Genomic DNA, 20,512 nt, shown 5'->3' with positions numbered 1-20,512 from the left:
GCAGGGATTTGGGCTACCAACCTTCAGGTGTTGGAAAGATGAATGTGACAATTTATCAGATCTGGTAATTGAAATTAGGCCAGTGTGTAGCTGCCAATGTAGTGGTTTTAACTTCATTATGAGTTTACAGTGACTTGACAAATGATTTTGTCCCTGTCCATATCAGAAAAGTACTTTCTTTTGTATCCCATTTGCTGGTAAAATCACATGCCAGCCACAGTTTTCACTATTTCTTCACACTGCAAAAAACAACACACTTTGTGTAATTGAGATACAAATGAAAATAACCTTTTACTTGGAGGTGTGTGTAGAAGAGCCACATACTGGTTTTCTTCATATGTAAAAATCCGAATGCCCATCTGAAAAATCTGTGCACCACAGAAGGAACAAAAAGGAAGAAGAAAAAAGGTAAACCTTGACAGGTGCTACCACCTTCTTCTGCCATTACCTTTGGTTTGGAAGGAGGCTGTAGCTGAGTCAGATGATCTGGAATTACACAAATTTAACTTTAGACATGTTCTAAATCTTTGCCTTCTGTTCTCCCCAGGTGAATCCTCTAAGTTGTCCTTCTGCCTGATTTTCATTTGGTTCCTCGATTGAGTTGTTTTTTTAACTGCTGGCTTCGTAGTGCTCAGTTTCTCAAGGAGTCTGAAGAGCAAGAGCGTGGCATTCTCCAGCATTCTTCATTACACAGTCCTTGGGTTCCAGGACTGCAGATAAAATCAGTCAGCACCTGTCTGTTGTCTGCCCTTCCCCGGGAGAGTTGCGCGGGTTGGGTGCTGGCTGTCGAGGCTGGAGCAGCGCACTGGGGACACAGCCACCCATTTCCCCAGAAGGGTCAATTCAGGGCCATCTGAAGAAGTGAAGCCCACAGGAACTTTTGAGCTGGCTGTGGTGTGTGGTGTGTGAGCACCTGCAGGGTCAGTCGCTCCCGGAGAGCTGGCAGGAGGGGCTTTTCTCTGGGAGTTTTGTGTGTAAAACCTGAGCTTGTTATGAGCAGATTCAGTCTCGCCCTGTGTCACTAACAGTTAATCCGTCAGGAAACACGAACTTTTGTTTTATTTTTAACTAGGGATTTGATTATCAAAGCTTTAAGGAGCAACTTACAAGGATAGAGTAGTTTTATAGTTGTGCATATGTGGAATTCAAGCAGATCTGACAGATGAAGGAAAAGAAAGCTTACTCTGTTATACATCTTTTATTTGAAGGGAGTGGCTGAAGTTACTGTTTTCTTTCTTCTGAATGGTAAATGTGAATTGTTCCTAAGCAGTTATGCCACAATGCAAGCTTACATTGGACTTCCTCTTCCATTGTCAAACAACCTTCATGTTATTTTAAGGCAAATATATTTACAGTAACAAAAGTGGATGAGTGTAAAGAAATTCTTTAATTTTCTAAATGACAGAAAAATAGGACTTTTTGTATTTTCTAAATGAAAATGTTTTTGAAGCATAAACTGTGTGATAAAAATAACCATTTTCTAAGTTCTGAAGTTCTAGTAGTCTGGGAAGTTGAAGCCACAAGTCCCATTCAAACCTCTCTTCTCTGGGTGTCAGCTCAATCTCTGCATCTTCCTAGGCAGAGGTCGATGGTCTACCTTTCTGTCTGCAAAATATTGTAGTGGTTTGAGTTGTATCCTCTTTTTGCAGTATTTCTGAAGAGGAAACAAGAACATATTTAAATAAAAGCAAGATTCTAAGAGAAATGAATGTGAACCACCAAGAAATGCTTGGACCACAGAAAGAATGTATCTGGAAAGAACTTTTTTTTTCCAGAATATTTTACTGAGAGGCAGTAAAAAGACGAAAATGTAAATAATCAGATCCCAAAGGTGTTGTATGTAATGTTGAAAGGGATATGCAGTGTCTGAAAAGGTTGTGAAATTAGGTTTACTAATAAATATTCTGAATCATAAGTTTTAGGGAAATAATAAGCATAATAACAATAGGTAACCTGTAATTTACAACAGTGTTCTTTTACCAGTAGAATATGTTGTAAATCTGTTCTTGTGATGAACAGCAGCACTTACTCAGACTAAAAATAATAACAGGACCGTGTATCTTGGATCCCAGGAGACTGTTGGTGTTTTTGTAGACAGCAGACAGGAGAAAAAGGCATTTTGTCCTTTTTACCCCAAGTAATCCCACTGGAAAATTAAACATGTGCTATGAATTGATATCAACTCGTGCCAGGTTACCTCCCTAAAGAGGACTGCTGCAAACACTGTTGCTCCATTTCTTGGCCAGAGCTCTGATGGCCTGTGTGCACGATGGATATTTTATGCCGTCCGCTACTGTGGAACAGTGTGCTACTGTCTGCCCCTCGGAGAGCCTGCTGAGGTGTGCCCCAAATAACTGAGAGCAGCAACTGCTTTAACCCCACGGAGGATCTCCGATACCTGCAAATTAAAAGTGTTGCTGAAATATTTCTGTGTGCATGTGTGTCTGGGAGGATCTCCGATACCTGCAAATTAAAAGTGTTGCTGAAATATTTCTGTGTGCATGTGTGTCTGGGAAAACTGCGTTGGTTCTGTTTTTAAAGGTTTAATCCTGCAAAACAGAGAAGCTGCTCTTGTACTGCTGTGGATCCCTACTGAACATGGGATTGAAAAAAGTATGAAGCAATATATTAGCAAGAAATATTTAGAGAAACCACGAACCTTTTTTTAATGGACCACCCTATCCAGTTTCTGTTCTTTTAAGGAAGTTTTTCCTATTCATGACTCATTTCACTCTTTGGCTAACATCAAGGGAAATGGAATAACGATTAAGCAAAGGAATTTATGTTTTTTTCTGGGTTTGTCCTTTTTTCAAAACCTTTATGAATTTTCTGCATAACCTTGTGTAAATATATATGGATGTACTGTGACAAGGTAAAAAGTACACTGCTAATACTTGTTTCTTAGTAATTTTTTTAAAATGTTCCTTTTGGTTCTACAAGTCAATGTTATGGTGGATACTCCAGACACCCTATTCAGTTAAAATGACATGCTCCAGGCAGCCAATTACACAGAACTGTTAAGTGAAATTAATGAGATCACCTCTAGATTACACTTTGTGTTTTATTTTCATTTTATAGGTCTGTATGAGCTGCTGGCTGCATTGCCAGCCCAGCTGCAGCCACATGTGGACAGCCAGGAAGACCTGACCTTCCTCTGGGATATGTTTGGTGAAAAAAGCCTTCATTCACTGGTGAAGGTAAACCACATTTAAGTCAGATTCTCTTTGAGAAGAGCATATGGAAAAATGTTTTGAGCGCCATCTAGTAAACCAGTGACCAAACTGTTGCTCAGTGAAAACAAAACAGCCTTGTTTTAACTCTGTTTCTGTCGGGGTGGAAGTTGTTAAATAAGATTCTACCAAAAATACATAGATGATTTCATTTAAGAGTGATGTTTTGGCAGTGTAATGCTAATGCAGCAAACATATGTTGTTTGCCCTTGTTTAGAAAAAAAAAAGTACGAAATAGTAGCAGGAAATCTGAGACTTCTTTATGGTCAACATTCAAGACCTGGAGTTTAGCTTAAATAAATAAATGTTCACAGCAAAAATTAGAAGGAATATATTTTCTGAGGTCAAGTATGGCAAGAGTTCAGTAGCCACATTAATTTAAAATAATTTCCTTTAACAAAGTCAACTGAAATTCTAGTAAGCTGTTTCTTTTATTGGCTTGCCTCCATTTTATATTGTTTTGCACATAAATATGCTGGCTTAAAGTACAACATAAAATAAGTTTGGACAAATACTTGAGAAAGGGTTGTGCTACGAAAATGATCAGCAACGAGAAATCAAGGCATGCCATGGGAGGACACAGAGCTACCCCAATAATGTTGAAATTGCTTCTAGCAGAAAAATGGGACCAATCAGCTGGTTAGAAACATTCCACTCCTACAGAGTGGTAAGTATGTCTTCAGTCCCCAGTGCAGAGCTAATTCAAGCTGGAAGAAAATTCTGAGGTCTCAAATGAGTCAGTAGGTGGTAGTAACCTGTGCCATGAATATATCCAGACTCAGATATAATTGAGCAGAATTTGTTACCCTTGTCAATTACTGATCTAGAGGAAGCTTAAAATTGGGATTATTTCTAAGTAGGTTTGAAAGAATCACCTTTTTCCATTTCTTTCAGCTATTTTATTCTGGAAAAATATGTAATAATGTTGATACTTGGCCAAGTACTTGTTGATACTTTTCAAAATAGCTGAGAATTTACATATAAAAGTAAACACAAGTACTCTCTGGCAGTTGATACACAAAACCAACAACCAGTGGAACAGTGCTTGACCGTCCTTGCTTGCCTAAAGAATTTCATGGAAGTTTCTGCAGTGCTGTGACTCCCAGACTCCTGGCTGCTTTGCTGCAGCTGTCCCTGCAGGTGACTCAGAAGATCTTTGTAAGACCAGTCGTCTTTCTAATAAAGCTGACAGTGGTGTGCATCTAAGCAAAATGTTAGGTCAGTTACTAAATTAGTTCTGCTTTGGGAATTAAAGAAGGCTGCTAGAAAATGAGTGTGGATCTGTGAAACATCGACACTTCAATATTTGCTCTGATTTTCTGTTGAGGCAAAACCTAAACCTTTTCAAACTCCTTCACTTACTCCCTTTTGCCTTTTATTCCAAAAGACAACGATAGAACAGCAGTAACTGGTTTACTCACTTGGAGTAAGCTCTCAGTTTGGAGCAGTTGCCTGTCCTACTGGCTCTCCTGGTTGCAAGCCCTAGTTACCATGTTGTTTGTTTTTGAAGAGTGGATTGGACTTTCTGACTTTAACAGAAAAGAAAAATGGGAAAGGGGATAAATGAATGGTCACTTTGTTGCAATTACAACAAGAAGACACTGAAATATTTCAACCATCTTTATTATTTATCTTGTACACTGTAGATCCAAGTATTAAACATATATGTAACTGTGGATGGTTCTTTTAATGTCCTATTAAACCTCACACTATCTTAAAATAGATTTCATTCTTGAAATCTTGAAACTGTGTCTTTAGTGTTCACTAGTTGCCCTTTTTTAATACAGCATATTAATTTAAAGACAAAGTTTTTTAATTACAAGAATAGAGACTGTTAAGACCATCTGGTCTGACCCAAGTGTGTGTCACAGACTATCGAATCTCACATTCTCATTTTTGTGTGGTTCAGGTGTGTAAAGTAGGATATGAAGAGCTTTCAAAAGGTTATGTAGTTCATATAACTGCCTCAAGATGGTCTTAATTGTATGTGAAACTCATGGTATTTGTTTGACCTTTAATGCATTTTTAGAAGATTTATTCAGTATCCTATCAAGTTTCAGAGAAGGCAGTCCATAGCCTTTTTGGAAGAGAGCTGAAAAAGCAGAAGAATGAACCTCATCTGCCATAGTTTTTCCCTATTGCAAGACTTCAAAAGTGCCAAATCTTTCTTTCTGGGTTCTGGTGTCTTATTTGAAAGACTGTTTTTCCAAGCAGTAGCTTCTTAAAGTCAACTGTACTTGCAAAGACAAATGTTTTTAATTCCTCAGGCAGAGAATGATGACAGATATTTTGTAATTACAAAAAAAAAAAAAAAGAGAAAAAAAAAAGGAAAAAATATGCACTGGCTTTGAGCCAAGGATGTTGTATCCTGGTATGGGTCATTTATGAAGAAAATGAGTATGGCTATACTACTAATTAGACATTAATATTTCTGTATTTTAACATACTGCTTAATAAAAATTTCTACACTGAACTTCTTAACCTACTGTTTAATAATTTCAGTTATAAAATGGATAAAATGCTCCAAATTGATTAAGAGGCTTAAGTATAAAATGAACTTTCTACTTTTTTTACAGATATGCCAAGTTTTATGGGTATTTAATTACTATAGTGTTTTCTGTATGGTTGTATTCTATATAGCACGTGGTTTGCTATTCTGGCTCTCTAATTATTGAAAAGATAGAAGAAAAAAAAACATTGCCTTGGAGTTCTCTTCATTCAGTATTGTTGGACAGAAATCTCTTTGAGAACTTGGATCAGCCTGAGCTGTTCTAAGAAGTCAGAAATGGAAAAGTTGTATTAGATCATCCAGTCCATTCCCCTGCAAATACTGGATTGTTCCCTACAGTACATTCCTATTGTAGTTAGTAAAACCAGCAAACACTGATGCAACTGTTCTTGCTGTCCCTTTTGTCAACAAAGGAATCTGTTTATTAGAGTTTAGCTTGCAAAGTACAGAGAAGAGGGAAATCACAACTGTTGTTGACAGTTTGGAGGAGAAAACTGGTTCTGAAAAGTGTTTAAAATTTGTCTCTGCTTACCTCAAATTGTTACTTCCTTTTCTTATTACATGACTCTCTCAAGTCCTACCAAAAATCTTCAACCATCTCATTACTTTTGATATAGCAGAGATCCCATTAATTCTGTAGAGATTTATGGAATAGAAACATGAAGAGAAAATTCTTCAGGGCAATTATGAGCACTAACATAGCTGGTACCTGAAATAGTGCACATGTGCTCAGCCTGGATATTTTTTAGAAAGGATAAATAAAGATCTGTTCTAACTACTCTTTTAGATTATTTTTAGAGGAGCTGCAAGAATTTCCATGTGTGTTTGCTTGCTATTAGTGCACCAGACACATGTTTTACTGTTTGTCTGTTTAGTTCCAGGATGAAGCTTCTACTTGCCCTGCCACCTTAAACATTTCTGGTTGTGGATGTAATGCTCAGGAATTGAGTAAGCTTTTCTGTTGGGCAGCTACTGAAATATTTCATAACCAACTGCAGTTTACTGATTGTTTTTGGCCAACTCAGTGCTGTACTTTTCATTACGAAAAAGAAGCCACAGCAAGTGGTGTTGCACTTTCTCTTGATAGGGAAGAGCTTGTACATTCAAAAAGCTGTATGTGACACTGAAAAAGAAGACTATCGCCAAAGTAATCAATATTTGATCAATCCAGTTTGATTTTATTACAACTGCATGGTATTTTGGTAGCTGGCCCTTCAAAACCTTAATTTGTGCTAATTTTCTGGTAGTTTCACCTGGATGTGACTTGACTTGAAGTTCTAGGAAAGTATTTTCTATGCTGGTGTTTGACCATGTCAGTTGCTAAAAAATATCAAAAAATAAACCAGTTTAGTTTATCCTGGTGAAATTTCTTTGGCATGTAAATTGAATCATATGATTACATAGCCCAAATTTTACAGTCATTGTAGCATAGAAGCAGTGGAAATTTTCAATGTGAATACTCAGATTTTTCAATATGCAAATGTAGATGCTTTCAGTGTACTGTGGTTCCCTTGTTGGCAATGAGAAAAATATAGTATTTATAAAAACTGAGTTGATTAGGGCAGAGCAAAAAGGATTGGTTTAACATATTCTTAGTGATAAAATCAGCTACCTGCAGATGATGTACTAAATCTTCAGTCTGCAGTAGTACAAGCCTAGGTCAAAGGCAAGTTTGTATGTAGTTACAGTTTTTACCCAGGGCTTTACACACAAACTCCTTGAAAAAAACTGTTACTCTGTAGGATGAAGAGTTTTGCATGTACAATATGAATCAGAGAATCTCAGTTAGGTTTCATGGCTTGTTTTACATTAGAGAATAGACTAACTGATAACTGTCCAAACTTTCAGCTGGGAAGAGCTCTGCAGGTTATTTTGGTGTTCCTGAGAGCTCGTATGGTGCAGCTTCCCCCACCCTGGGAGGTGTCAGAAGTTCTGTAACCAGCAGCCAGGTGTGTGCTGCCCGGATCATGGGCATTCTCCTCCCGTGTCGTGCATCCAGACAGTGAATGCTCCTGCCTGGGCACAAGCTCAAGCATCCACACATTTGAATCTTCTTCCCGTAAGAATGTAGAGGAAATGGGCTTCAGATTATATGAGTTGAGTATGACAACTGATTTTTCTGAACTTATTGTTCTGTACCTTTGATGGGGATGACCCACAGATGGAAGGAATGACGTCTTTGAGTGTGTCAAACCTGGGAGGGTGACGGTGGCTGAGGAGAATGTATTAGGTAGTGTAAGACCTGAGCATGACAAGTGATAAAGAATGAAGGTTGGAGATCATACTGAGGTGGAGCTGACTTTCAGCATGGAAGCCCAGTGATGTTAGTGTTGACTGCTTCTGCCTTTCGAATTTGAAGCTGATATTGAAATATTTTTTGCTGGACATACAGAAGTTATTTACTTTCTCGTTAGTTTGTTTTTCATGTATACTTTCTCTAGAAATAATATTTACACAATCTTCATAATTTATTGTTCAGATTGTCTGTTTTATGCAGGTCTCAAGATCTCTTTTTCGGTTAGTTGTTTTATTATGTAGAAGAGGAAGAGAGCGATGTGTGTTTGTGAGGGGATTTTGGTGGCTAATATATTTGCACCTGTTAAGAGAATGGTGAGAGTGGTTTCTGATTTTGGGGCAGACAAAACCAGCCACCTCAGAAGCAGCTCAGAGGAGCTGCATTACCCAAGAGCAACAAGCCTGGAAAATGCACTAGAAGAGAAAGTGGGACTGGGATTTGGTACCTAACCTCAGATCTAACAGAGTGAGAGGGTTATGGTTTTGGGGGAAAGCACTGGATAATTGGAGAGATGTACAGACCACCTTGAGGTGGGTGGAATTATTGAAACTGATAACTCATTCACTAAAATGTTGCTTTGATACTTGAAGTCTTTAAGGTTCTTTACTGCTGAGTTGCTGAGTTCTCAACTGTATTTTAAAAAGCTGTGCCTCCCCAGTAGAAGGAAAAGGCTGCATTTCTGTAAATTCATGTGGAGGTCTGAAGTGCTGTTTGCTTTGGAGATGGGCAGAAATGAAGGAAAAGGTGGTGTGACCACCTGGACATCTGGAAGAGGAGGTGTGAGTATGGTGGTTGGCAGCCAGTAACAATTCATGGCCAATGAAAAATAATTGTTCTTCATGCTCTAGAGGAGAATCAAGCAAGGTTGCTTCTTACATTATAGTTTATATCTTTCATTTTAGAGAAAGCGTGCAAAGCCTCCTCATGGCAGAAGGAAAGTGATCACTCTTGTAATGCAGACTGTCCAAACAGTGCCCAGATGTGGTCTGTGGGGCTGGTTTGGAAATTTTTGCTATTTCTGGCAAGGGGAGAAGGAATTTACTATAGTCGAAATCATTAGTAATGATGAACTAGATAATAGGTGGCAGTTATTTGTCATTCTTTAAATCCAGATCATCGGAGATCAAGGAGAACTTAATTTTTGTAAGGATGTCCTTATTCAGTGAATGTCTCTTGTTGAAACAGGTTTGGTCCAGTCTTGCCTTAATTCCTATTGGTAAAACACAATATTCAGTTCTCAGCCCTACAGAACTACCTGGCAGTGGGTAGTGGACAGTATGTGGGCACTATGAGGATACTGAATCTGCAAAGAAATACTAAAGCTGTATGGAAGAACTTGAACACTTTTCTTTTTCTCATTGTCTGGAGAGGAAGCTTGATCTCCAGTTCCTTTGGGAAGCTTTCTGCTTGGGTTGTATGTACACAGTATATATGGAGGAGTGTAGAATTTCAGTACTCCCCTCATCCAAACTATTTGTAGGTAATGGTCTGATTCATATACCGAAATATAAACTTGCCACATGCCTTCTGCTTACCTAAAGATGAAAATTATTGGAAAAATAATGTTCTGTAAGAAAGCCTCTTGATGACTGACAGTAGTTTGCATTTGTCTTTGGAGTAATTACCGCTGAAGCAATGAGTCGTTTTGCTTCCATCAAAATTATTACATTCAAAAAAAGTGCAATGCAAGGTGTTATTCCTTATGAAATGCCACATAAATTTAAAGTGTTACTTTTGAAGCCAAAGTGATTTTTTTGAGACTTGCTCAATTGCCAGCAACTGAAATCTGCAAGTAAAGAGATCACTCCTAGCTGGAGGCAGTCAGCTGCCTTTAAACTTAATTTCCATGGGAACAGTGATCAGATTAATCAAAATAAGGTAATTGAAGTTTTATAGAAAATAGTACAGGATCTTTACTTTATTCAGGCTGATATTGTTTCCATGAAAACATTAGGAAAAAAGGTAACTAGCAGCCAGGCATTGAGCAAGTGATTGCTTCTCTTGTTGAGATTTGGGGAGGGTTTCTTGCTGCTCTGTGTGTGTTGAACCCTTTGACTTGTTTCTGCTTTTATTGTATAAAAATGCAGTACATCAGGTAATAACTGGGAAAAAATAAGCAAAATAAAAATGGATTCCTGTCTGAAATCGTAGCTAAATCCCCCCAACCTTTCACGTATTATAACATGTGACAGGTTTACTGTTTCTTCTCTGAGCAAAGACAAAGGTTTTTTGCCATATGTGTTCACTCGTGCATACCTGTGCTTGTTTTTGCCTTTAATAAAGTGAAAAAAGGCACTTTCAATTTATTTAGGCATAGCTTTGAATGGTGTAACCTTATTTGTAAGAAAATGCAAGTTAGGGCCAAATGGATGGAATAGTGCAGTTGTGAAATATGGTTCCTATGTGATGGTTCAACTAAAAATATTTGTTATAATTGTAGCTAGCAGATAGTTTACTAGGAAACAGACTGCTGGTGGACATAAATATCATTTTGTCCTTCTATTTGAAGATTTTTGAATGGATTCTCCTGTTGTAAATACTTTTCTGTGTTTTTTTTAATATGCTTTTATTTTGTACTTTTTGGTAGAAGTTTTACTGAATATCTAGTGCTAACTTCTTTGTCAGTAGTTTAGGCATTTGGTGTCTCTTGCATCTTGCAGCTTCTACATCAGAGCTGCTAATGTGTTTAGTAATATGCACTTGCAATGTTTCATCTAGATTTTTATGGGGAAGTCCTGTTCCTGTCATCAACTCCTCCTTCAGACCACTTTGTTAAAAATAATAATAAAAACTCAATTCAAATATCAGTTCCCAAAGTATCAATTAAATTGCCTTGTTGACAGTTTAGTCTCATAAAAGCTGTAGAAGTTGGGTTGGTATCAGAAGTCTCTCCAGGTGGGTGTACCAACAAACTTTTGAAATGAAAAATAAAGCAGATAAGCTTATTAAATCAGAGGTGTGAAGTGTTGGTCTATGAGTATAACTTGGAACTTGTGAATAAATCAGTGCTTTGGAATGTGAAAAAAACTTTGGTTTAGGTTAAAGTCCAGACAGAGGCTTTTTTTTGGATCAGTCGTAATTGATTTAAAGTTTCTGCTGGGAAACCTCCAAAGAGTAGCAGAAACCCAGCCAAAATGTACTGGGCATAAAAGGAGTAAATCAATCCTTCTAAGACAAATAGTTTGTAATTTCATTGTTACCAAGAGGGCAATGTACCAACCTGGTGACCAGACTGGTACAGCAGTTCAAAGAGAAGTTTTAGAACCCAAATCTGTGCTCATACCCAGATTTTTCTTGTCTTACAAAGCTTGTACAGTATTTATTTAACCAAAGTGATACATTTTTTGTCTATGATACTGAGACTAATCAAAGATCTCATAAGCTTCTCAGTAATAGTCTGATAAATCCAAGACATCCAAGGATAATGTAATTTTAAACTGTTTTTCTACAGTGTACTTTTCCCTTGAACCAGAAGTTCTGTGGCAGAACATGTGAGGGAGTGTTTAAAACAATTTTTTTTGTTACTGTCTTGGACTCTTTTCCTTTTAAGAACAGAAAGTCATAACTTCCCAAACCAGCCTCTGCAGTGCAAAAACATTGTAAGAGTTAAGGATGGGATGTGATAGTTATAAAATATTCCTGAAGCATGGAAACTGATACAATAAGATTTAATAAAAATCTTATTTTTAAGATTTGGCAAAAATGCCTGCATGTGTTTCCTACCAGCAGGTTTTGTTACTGTTTATGTTAACTTTCCTGCTTTTTTTGGAAATCTTGGTAGTATCCACTGTCCACCTAGTCCTTGTGAAGGTCATTTGTAGTGTTCACTAATATGTGTTATATTACACACTCACTGTCTTTCCTCCTTTGTATGAAATACAGGCATATACACACAGGTTTTACTCATCTTTTCTTTTTCTCTTCCCCATTTCTTTTCTTTCTTCTGTGTCTCCCTAAGCACTTTAAAAAAAACCTTCAAGCCTTTTTTTATGTTCTTTCTATTATAACTCTTTTTTTCCTTTTTAAAGCTTGGAAAGAAGAGATCACCATAGTATGCTACATGTGCACTGTTCCTTTAGACTTCCACATGGCACTGTTTGTATTGCAGTGTTGTCTTAGCCACAGGTTGTTTTGTTTCTCTGATGACCATTTCTGTGTATCCTTGTAGAACCCCGTGCTGGCTGTGCAGGTGTGGTGATGTCAGTGAAGTTCCCTTCAAACATAAGTTACATTGAGAGCTGCAGCGTGTAAGGGCTTAACATACCAGTGCTCTCCACTGGTGCACAGTCACTGCACAATAACCAGGAAGGTGCTGAGGAAATAAGATTTCAAAAGAAGCAAAGAATAAGGCTTACTTGTCTGCACAAATCAAGGACAGTCATTTATTATGGGCAGTTGCTGTAACCTGACTGTGCCTTCAGTGCAATAGCAAAACCTGAATGTACAGGTTCACTTTGACATAGCATCTTCAGTATGGTGCCATGGGCTGTTTTCGTGCTGCAGAGAAAAGGGTTTCATGCTTTCTTGCTCCAGCTGAACCACTCTGAGGTATCTACGGTGTAAAAATTCTTTCCTATTCCTGTAGTGACATTGAATGGTCTAAAGTTAGAGCTGTCTTGGATTTGTTTTCAAAAAACACTGGTGCCTTAGTGGGCCTGTACTTTGCAGCTGTCTTCCCCCCACCCCACCCTTGACCAGTTTTTCCCTCAGTGTGTCCTCCCATGTGTGTCTGCAGAGTTCTTCTATTTTTTATCTACTAAATAAGGATTGGATTAACTCCTTGTCTCAGGAAAATTAAGATAGTAAGTGTATAAAAGAGGAAATATTTGTATACCCTGTTAATGTGGCCATATAAATTCCTAGGGAAAACATTGCTTTCACCTTCTTTGCATGTATTTGCAAAGTTACACTATTTCATTACTTGCAAACTAGATATTCCACCAGTGCTGGAATTGAGGATGTTGCAAGATTTACCAAGCGTAGCAAATACCAGGACATGAGGACTCCTCTGTCTTGGCTGCAAAGCTCCAGTCTGGTGAGAGATGGATGCGGCCACTGCTGAGCACCTGCCCCACCAGCCAACTGGCCAGAAAGGCTGCCACAGGGAGAGCAGTGCTTTAGCTCATGTAAGCACCAAAAAAAAAAACAAGCCAAAAAAAACCCAGAGAGCCTGGTCCTGTTTTTTCTCTCCAGCTGATCAAGGCACTGCTGAAAACACACATCTTTTTGCTCTCTGCATTTCTACGCAGATCCATGTTTGCAGATTCCTCAAATACCAGCATGGGTGTTAAGTCCAACTAAATAGCCATGCCTGGACCCCAGGCCCTTTACCCAGCCACTGGTTAAGACTGTAAGTCTTTCCAGATACGGTTCTCCTCTTATTTGCTGGCTACTCCAGCTTAAAGGCTTCTAGCAAAACCAAAACATGATTAAATTAATTAGGGAAATACAAACACAGTTTTCATCATTTTCTGGACTTGGATCTCACACACAGAGGCATGTACCCATCAATATTATTGATGAATAACAATCCATTTTGACTTCTGAATTCCATTGCTTATTTTAATTTCATTATCTGTAATTCACGTGCTGTACTAGATGCATCAGTTATACCCCTCTTGATGCTTTTGCTGGTCAGCATTTCAGGACTGTTTGTTTCAGAGAATGTTAATGCCAGATAGGCACTTTGTGCTCTATCCTTCAGTTTTAGATTGTTCTTCCCTTGCTTTTTGTCCTCCTGCCTTTCTCCTTCACTCTGTTTCATAGAGCTCTCACAGGATATCATTGCTTCCCAGAGGAGGAGATTTTGAACCTTGGAGCCAGTGACTCTTTTCTGCCCAGTGGCTCAGGTACAGCATAAGCCCTCATGAAGAACATGATATGTACTGAGTGGTGAGCATGGTGGGGGGTAAACAGTCTTATTTTGTCCAATCGAAATAAAATCTGTATTGTCTCTCTATCTAACTTTTCTCATTGACTTTTGCTTGAAATCACAACCTGCACAACGTAATTCCAGTGATCTCAATCATTCACAATCATGACTGCCTCAATTATGATATTTAAGAGTTAAAAACCACCCCAATCCTGCCAGCTATAAATGCTAAAGATTTTGTAAGGGATAGCTTGAGTACTGCTTTACATTTACTATGGATATCATCTTCATAAAGTATTTTCAGTTTTAATGTGCTTTACAGATTGGGTTTCATGGAAAAGAGCAGTTTTTGCTGAGATTTTGTGATTAAATAATCCAGTAATGACACAGCAGACATACACAGTTTTAATCAGGATCAAACCATAAATCAGGGTGCAATTTTGAATTTGAAAGTTTCAAACATTCTAGGAAAAAAATAAACCATGATGTTTCATCATATTAATTGGCATCTGAAAACTAAGCTGATCATATTGAAATTTAGTGTGTCATTAAAGGCTAACTACAAATTGTACCATAGCACACACCAAGGAACAAAATATTTGTAATTCTGTGCCTATGCTCTTTCATCTGGAAACATCCACTTTCTACCAGTTTCTAACTAGTTCTAACTAATAGTCTGACCAAATTTTATTATTGTCTTCTCCCAAAAAGGAAGCAATATTTTCCTTATGTGGTATATCAGATAACTAGTGAGGAAGACCTATGTATAGTTTGATCATGTCTTCTGTCCTGCTTCTGCTCTCTCTCTATTTTCTGAGTATGTATATTCTTCTTTTAATTTATTAAGACTGGATTATTTTCTATTTATTTTTCCACTGCTAAATGATTTTTTAATGTATGAAAGACCTTTTAATTCCCTTTGTGTTATGTGCATTTCTTCTCCTTTCATAACCATTCTGTCATGGCTTCTCTTTGGGAATATCATCCTGGTTTTTGCTTATTTCAGCTTTTCCATTGAATTTCAAACCTTTAATAATGAAGGCAAGAGTGACCTCTCATACACCCTTGGCCATCCAAAGATGGGTAAAGTTAGAGTACTTCAGTGTATTTCACTTGAGCTGGAGGAGCTCAAGTGAGTTATTATTTGTTATTTCTTGTTCTGTCAAAGGTAAATTGACATTTTCGCACAATAGAAAAGGAAATTTGTTGCTTTTTGGTTTTGTTAATGTTAATTAATGGCATAAAAATGCAAAAAAATCCCTGATTAATGATACTTCTTCCTGATATTATTTAAATTTTTGCTGGCTTCGTATTCAAATGCAGTGTAAACCAGACTAGATCATGCTGGCTGATGTTATGATTGAATCATACTTGAAAAAGGGGCTGGAGCTGGGGGGCAATTCTGGGTTGGAAACTGTCAGGAAATCTCTTGGCATCCCAGTAATTTTGTATTACTGGTCTGTATTTTTATAGATCCTTATATCTTGAAGAATAAAATTACTAAACTTATCTCTATATTCTTTTTTATAATGGTAGGAATGCCAGTGCAGCTCCCTTATCTTTGTTACTTATGTCTCCTCTGTCATTAGGCAATTTCTCCTGTTTTCTGCCAGCTTTCCAAAATTTAAAGATATGGCATGGCTGTAATTTTGTACACCTGTGCAAATACATTTGTGATACCCCTTCCAATATAAAAATAAATTTATATGTTTGCTTTGATTTGAAGCTTCCTGTGAAATGGGTTTGCATGTTTAGATGATTTAGTGCAAAACCTGAAGTGCAGTGGTATGAAAAGGTACAGGGAAATGGCAGTAAATCTCTCCTAAATTACTGCAATTTTCTTCCAATATTTTGTCATTTTTTTCATATTCCTCTTTATTCTACAACACACATTCCTTTCAGTGTTGGTGTTTCTCCATCCTCTGCAGGGAAGGTTGAGAACTAGTTTTATCCTTTAACACTGTTGTAATTTTCTGGTAGAACTTATTTGGGACATTTTACTGCTAACACATCTCTCTATTCAGATGCTGTCTTCATGTCTTTTTAATTTAAAAGTCTTGCTTAAATCTTGTTTGTTGGTATTGATTTATTAGAATCTCTTTGTTTTGGTTTGCGTGCAGTTTAAATTGTAGCCTGGCCCCTGGCTGCAGTGTGCAGGCCTCAGCAGCTTCTCTTCCTGCATTTCTGTGCCTTCTGAAATACTCACTGCATGTCTTCCACTGCTGGGTTTTATTGAGCTTAGTTTCCCCCCCATAATTACATATTTTCTCCACATTTCTCAATTTTTCTGAATTTTCAGCTACTTTTGCTGTTACTCCCAGGAAAAAACCCCAGAGTGACTTTGTGTCTGTCTCTCATTGTCCAAGATCCGTTTGATACGTTGTGATCTGCTTGGAAAGCTGTGCTGTCAATCACCTCTTTTAGAAACAAGGCAAGACTTGAATGCAAAGCCTGTCCTCGTAGGCATTCCATGGTTTCATGGCCATGCTTTCATTAAGGAACATTTTAGCAAGTGTTTAATTTCACAATGGAACTTGTCCTAATACTCTTAAGCATGTACTTAATTTTAGTGATTGTTTCCTGGTTTGTTTTGCTTTGGATCTTAACAGGGACTGTAAGCAGGCAGAGGAAGAAGGGAATGGTGATGTTTTCAGCTCTCTTGCCTGTTGGCAGAGGCTGGTAGAGATTTTGCCTGGTGCGTTTAAGCATCTTCATGTGCTGCTGCTTTTAATTTGTCAGCCTTTCTTGCCTAAGATTCCTGTATGGGGGAGTCTAAAACTGGTGGCTTTTGCATTTGAAATTCTTCAGCATTGTTTACTTGCATGACTTCAGTCCCCAACAGTTTTTAATGCAGAAGTGACTAAAAATCAGGTTTTAGATTTCATATTTGAGAAATAAGCAAGTGAGGTTAGTCCTTAGTATCTGTTTGTAGTGTAGGTGACCTCTTTTAAATTAATTACTTTGAACATTTCAATGGTATAGTTACTTTATTAGTGGCTCGTGTTGGGATCCAGTGTTTGTGACACGTTTCAGCAAAGGTTGTGTTTAGAGCAGAATTCTGCTCTGATGATAGAGGCCATTGATAAAGGGGAGTTTTTCATCACCTGGATGCTTCAGAGTAGCTTCTTTTAAAGAGTGACAGACTAGTCCTGAGGCATGTGATAGGGAACAAAAGAGTAAAAATAGTAAATAGTAATTAAATTGTAATTGTGTTTTGCATGTGTATGAATGCATAAAGGGTCATTTTTTTCTTCCTATCAATGAATTTTCATATTATGGACATAAAGCTTTCAGTGTTACTGTTTTTCTTAAAATGTAATTTATAGAGGAAAAATAATGTTATGAATTAAAATTAGAGAGGTTTGGAGTGACTTGTCTGGATTTGGTTTGGTTGATTTTTTTTAACATCTGAATTTTATTACATACTAGACCTGTGCTGTATCATAACATGTTGCTTAGGGTGTAGAGAAAACCAGAACAGTGAGCTGCATATTTCTCATATTGCATAAAATGTACTGACCCCACTAGATGGTGCTAATTGATAAACGTATGCCTGTGTATATTTATATATATGTATTTAATTTGAACTGGAAACGTAGATGTCCTTGTCTGTGATTTAAGTTTGGGTTTTGAATGGGTTAATTCTGTAACACTGAGCTGTACAGATGTGATCTCTTCAGTATTGTTAGGAACTCAGGGTACCTGAACTGAATTGGATGTTGGACTAACTTTGTCCGAGTTAGGATTGTAAGGATGATGTTTACTGTGCTCAGCAGGAATAAACCAAACTCATTGTGATTTAAACTTATCAGTCTCTGCTTGAATGGCAAAACTGAAAGAGCATAATTCTATACCAAAATTCCCAGCCTGTATGCAACAAGCCCTAGGTGTTTGTCTGTTCCCTTTAATTAATGTTTAATTGACATTTCTTTAAAATCTTAGTAATGTGAAAAATGGAGCTTGCTGAAAAAAACAACTGTCTGACAATCAAACGGGCAGTTAAGCCATCATTCATGTTAGAATTGTGTTAGGAAAGTACTTTCCTTTGGATTTATATTGTTAACAGAACAGTGGAAATCACTTGTGGAAAAAAAGTCTGGAAATTAGGTTCTTTATAATGATATAAAAATAAAAACATTGGTTCAGATTTTTGATGAGTGTTTAAAAACAGTAGTGTCAGAAGAAATGAAGTTGACAAAGCAAAATGTTTACAGGTAACACATACTTGTGGGCAAATAAGAATGTTTTGATGTTTATAAGTGCTTGTGTTTTCTCAAAGAACAGATGAGGCATTTATTGAGACAAGTATTAAATCTAGGCACATATTTGTTTTGTTTCTAGCATCTAAATGAAATCTTAAACTTACTTAACAGATTTCAAGGAAGTCTGTTAGCAGCGAATTGGAGGCTACCTGGTCTTACTGCACAGTGTTTCTGTACTTTCTCAGCAGATTTCCAAAGACAACTCTCATCTTGCAGTTCTGTCTCACTTTAAAGCTGCTTCTTCAGCTGTATTTATTTGACAAGGCAGGACAATACAGTTGTTTATTTAAAACATGTCCTGTTGCCTTCTTATTTGAAAAAGTACTCTTTTAATTTAATTAAATTGGGGTTTTTTTACATGCTATCTACATATTCTTAGCAAGTTACCTCTTCAGTTCTCTAATTTGGACTTAAGGAATAATTTAGCATGAATGGGTATTAGTATTGGCACAAAAAGGATTGTAAATTTATTTTTGAATTCACTTTCCTTGCTAATCAACATACCAGCATAAAGCAGTTGCAAGTAGTGGAATATTATTTGTTTTTTTTTTTTAATTGCTGAATCATATAATGAAATTTAATCACCAGTCAGGAAGTGTTCAGGATTGCCATTTTCCTAGATGACCCTCAGCAATAAGATGACCGTTGTTGCTGGTGTGTTTTGTGCTCAGAAGAATTTCAGGTAATGGTGGTTTCCAAAGTCAGTCAGCTGTTGGCATGATCTTTGTTCTTTATGTTCCTTTTCCAGTTTATGTTTAGCAGCATAATTCTTTTACGTCTTTTAGATATTTCTTCTTTGAAATCTTCAAATCTCATATTCAAGAGCAAAGAATAGTTATGTGTTTCTGTAGTACAGAAAGCCAATTTTTCTAAGGAAAAAATCCTCCTCTCAAGTTCATAAAGATCTTTAAATTTAAAATACCAAACCCCAAAGGAAGAAATACTTTCATTATATAAAGCAGTAACATTATACTTGCACTGTTTAAAAAATGTTTGCCATAAAGCTAAAGAAATTTTTATATTTCTTAGAATCTGACCAATATTTTAGATCGATTCTTTGGATTATTTGTTACAAATAGTAATTCAAATTAGTTAGACATACATTTTGCAAGCATTTATTGCATTACTTAGGTGATACCTAAAAAGTAAGTATTAACAGAGTAGTTAAGTGGGAAAAAATGGAAGAAAGAAAGAAAAAAACCCCAAAGTTTATTGTTGGAATGTGGGATTGAAGTAAAAGAGACTGTATATATTTCTCCTGATCATTTTAAATTCATTAGTGTCTTGAATTAACTGTTTTCCTCAAGTTTTGTATTTACAATCATTGTATAAACAAAAGCTGTTTGATCATTGCAATAAGGACTATTTCTGTCTCTGTTTCATTACAATTGTGCAGTTTTACTGTGTATTCTTTTACAAAACTGCAGGGCTTCATGGGAGTTACAATTCCTTTCTTGCTTGCATTAAGTATTCTTTAAGTAAAAGTATATTTTAGAAGTAACTTAGAAATAAAGATTTCCTGGTATAATTTGCATATAAACAAATATTGCAATTGGTTACAAGTATCTCACTATCAGTAATTGGAATACCAAAAACAAACAACTTACAATACTTTTCCTAATGAGATCTCCTTTTAGTAGTATTTGTTTGAAAATTAAATACATTTTGTGTCTATGATAAGTACTTATCTTCCTTTTAGTGATGAGGAAAATGGTGCTTAATTCCTATTGGTAATGTACTTTGAAATCTTTGGATAAAAAATGATGTCATAATCCTGAGTATTGTTGCCATTTTAATTTGCAATCTTTAAATGTGACTGTAGCAGTTTTGTTGTGTGCATGTTCAGTTTGCTGGGTCTGCAGCACTGCACAGAATTTCCTGAGAGTTGAGTCAGGATCTTTAATGAAAGATTTGGTATCTTGTGTTGTGAATGATGAACCCTTATCATTGTCTAAAGGAAGAGAGAGAAGTACACACTTCTGTGAACCCACCTCAAATTCTGTCTTTCATTTAAATCTGAATGCTTCATTTTGAAAAGTGTGTTTATTAAAGTAATAATACTGAGAAGGGGAGGGCAAAGTGGGACTGTATAAACAGAAGGTTTAAGAGCCATAAATTGGAAAGAGCAGTTTGTGACCTGGAATCCTGTGTTCAGTATTGCTCTTACAAAACTTTCCCTCAAACTTTTACCAAATTTAAGACGTGTTTACCTAGGTCAGTGTGTGCTTTTGGAGAAAAGAATTGCCGTACTTTTATCAAATTCTGAGTGGTACTGTTCAGACTGGTACATGGTGAGTTTACTGCTCAGATTTTATTTTACTTGAAAATGTATTTATGTATATT

General features: G+C 36.8%; 1 protein-coding gene across 4 annotated transcripts in view; it reads left to right on the top strand.

The window, feature by feature from the left end:
* MPP7 (MAGUK p55 scaffold protein 7) overlaps nucleotides 1-20,512 on the top strand; it is a 150,118-nt gene that overhangs the window by 52,535 nt on the left and 77,071 nt on the right. For all 4 annotated transcript variants that reach the window (XM_064636380.1, XM_064636371.1, XM_064636360.1 and 1 more), the window contains exon 4: nucleotides 3,079-3,197. In XM_064636380.1, coding sequence (XP_064492450.1) covers nucleotides 3,079-3,197 — 119 coding nt within the window. The remainder of the gene's footprint in view (nucleotides 1-3,078; nucleotides 3,198-20,512) is intronic.

Source organism: Pseudopipra pipra, chromosome 1 (assembly GCF_036250125.1).
Source record: "Pseudopipra pipra isolate bDixPip1 chromosome 1, bDixPip1.hap1, whole genome shotgun sequence".
In the NCBI taxonomy this organism is placed as follows: domain Eukaryota; kingdom Metazoa; phylum Chordata; class Aves; order Passeriformes; family Pipridae; genus Pseudopipra; species Pseudopipra pipra.
This window is presented reverse-complemented; position numbering and strand designations above follow the sequence as displayed.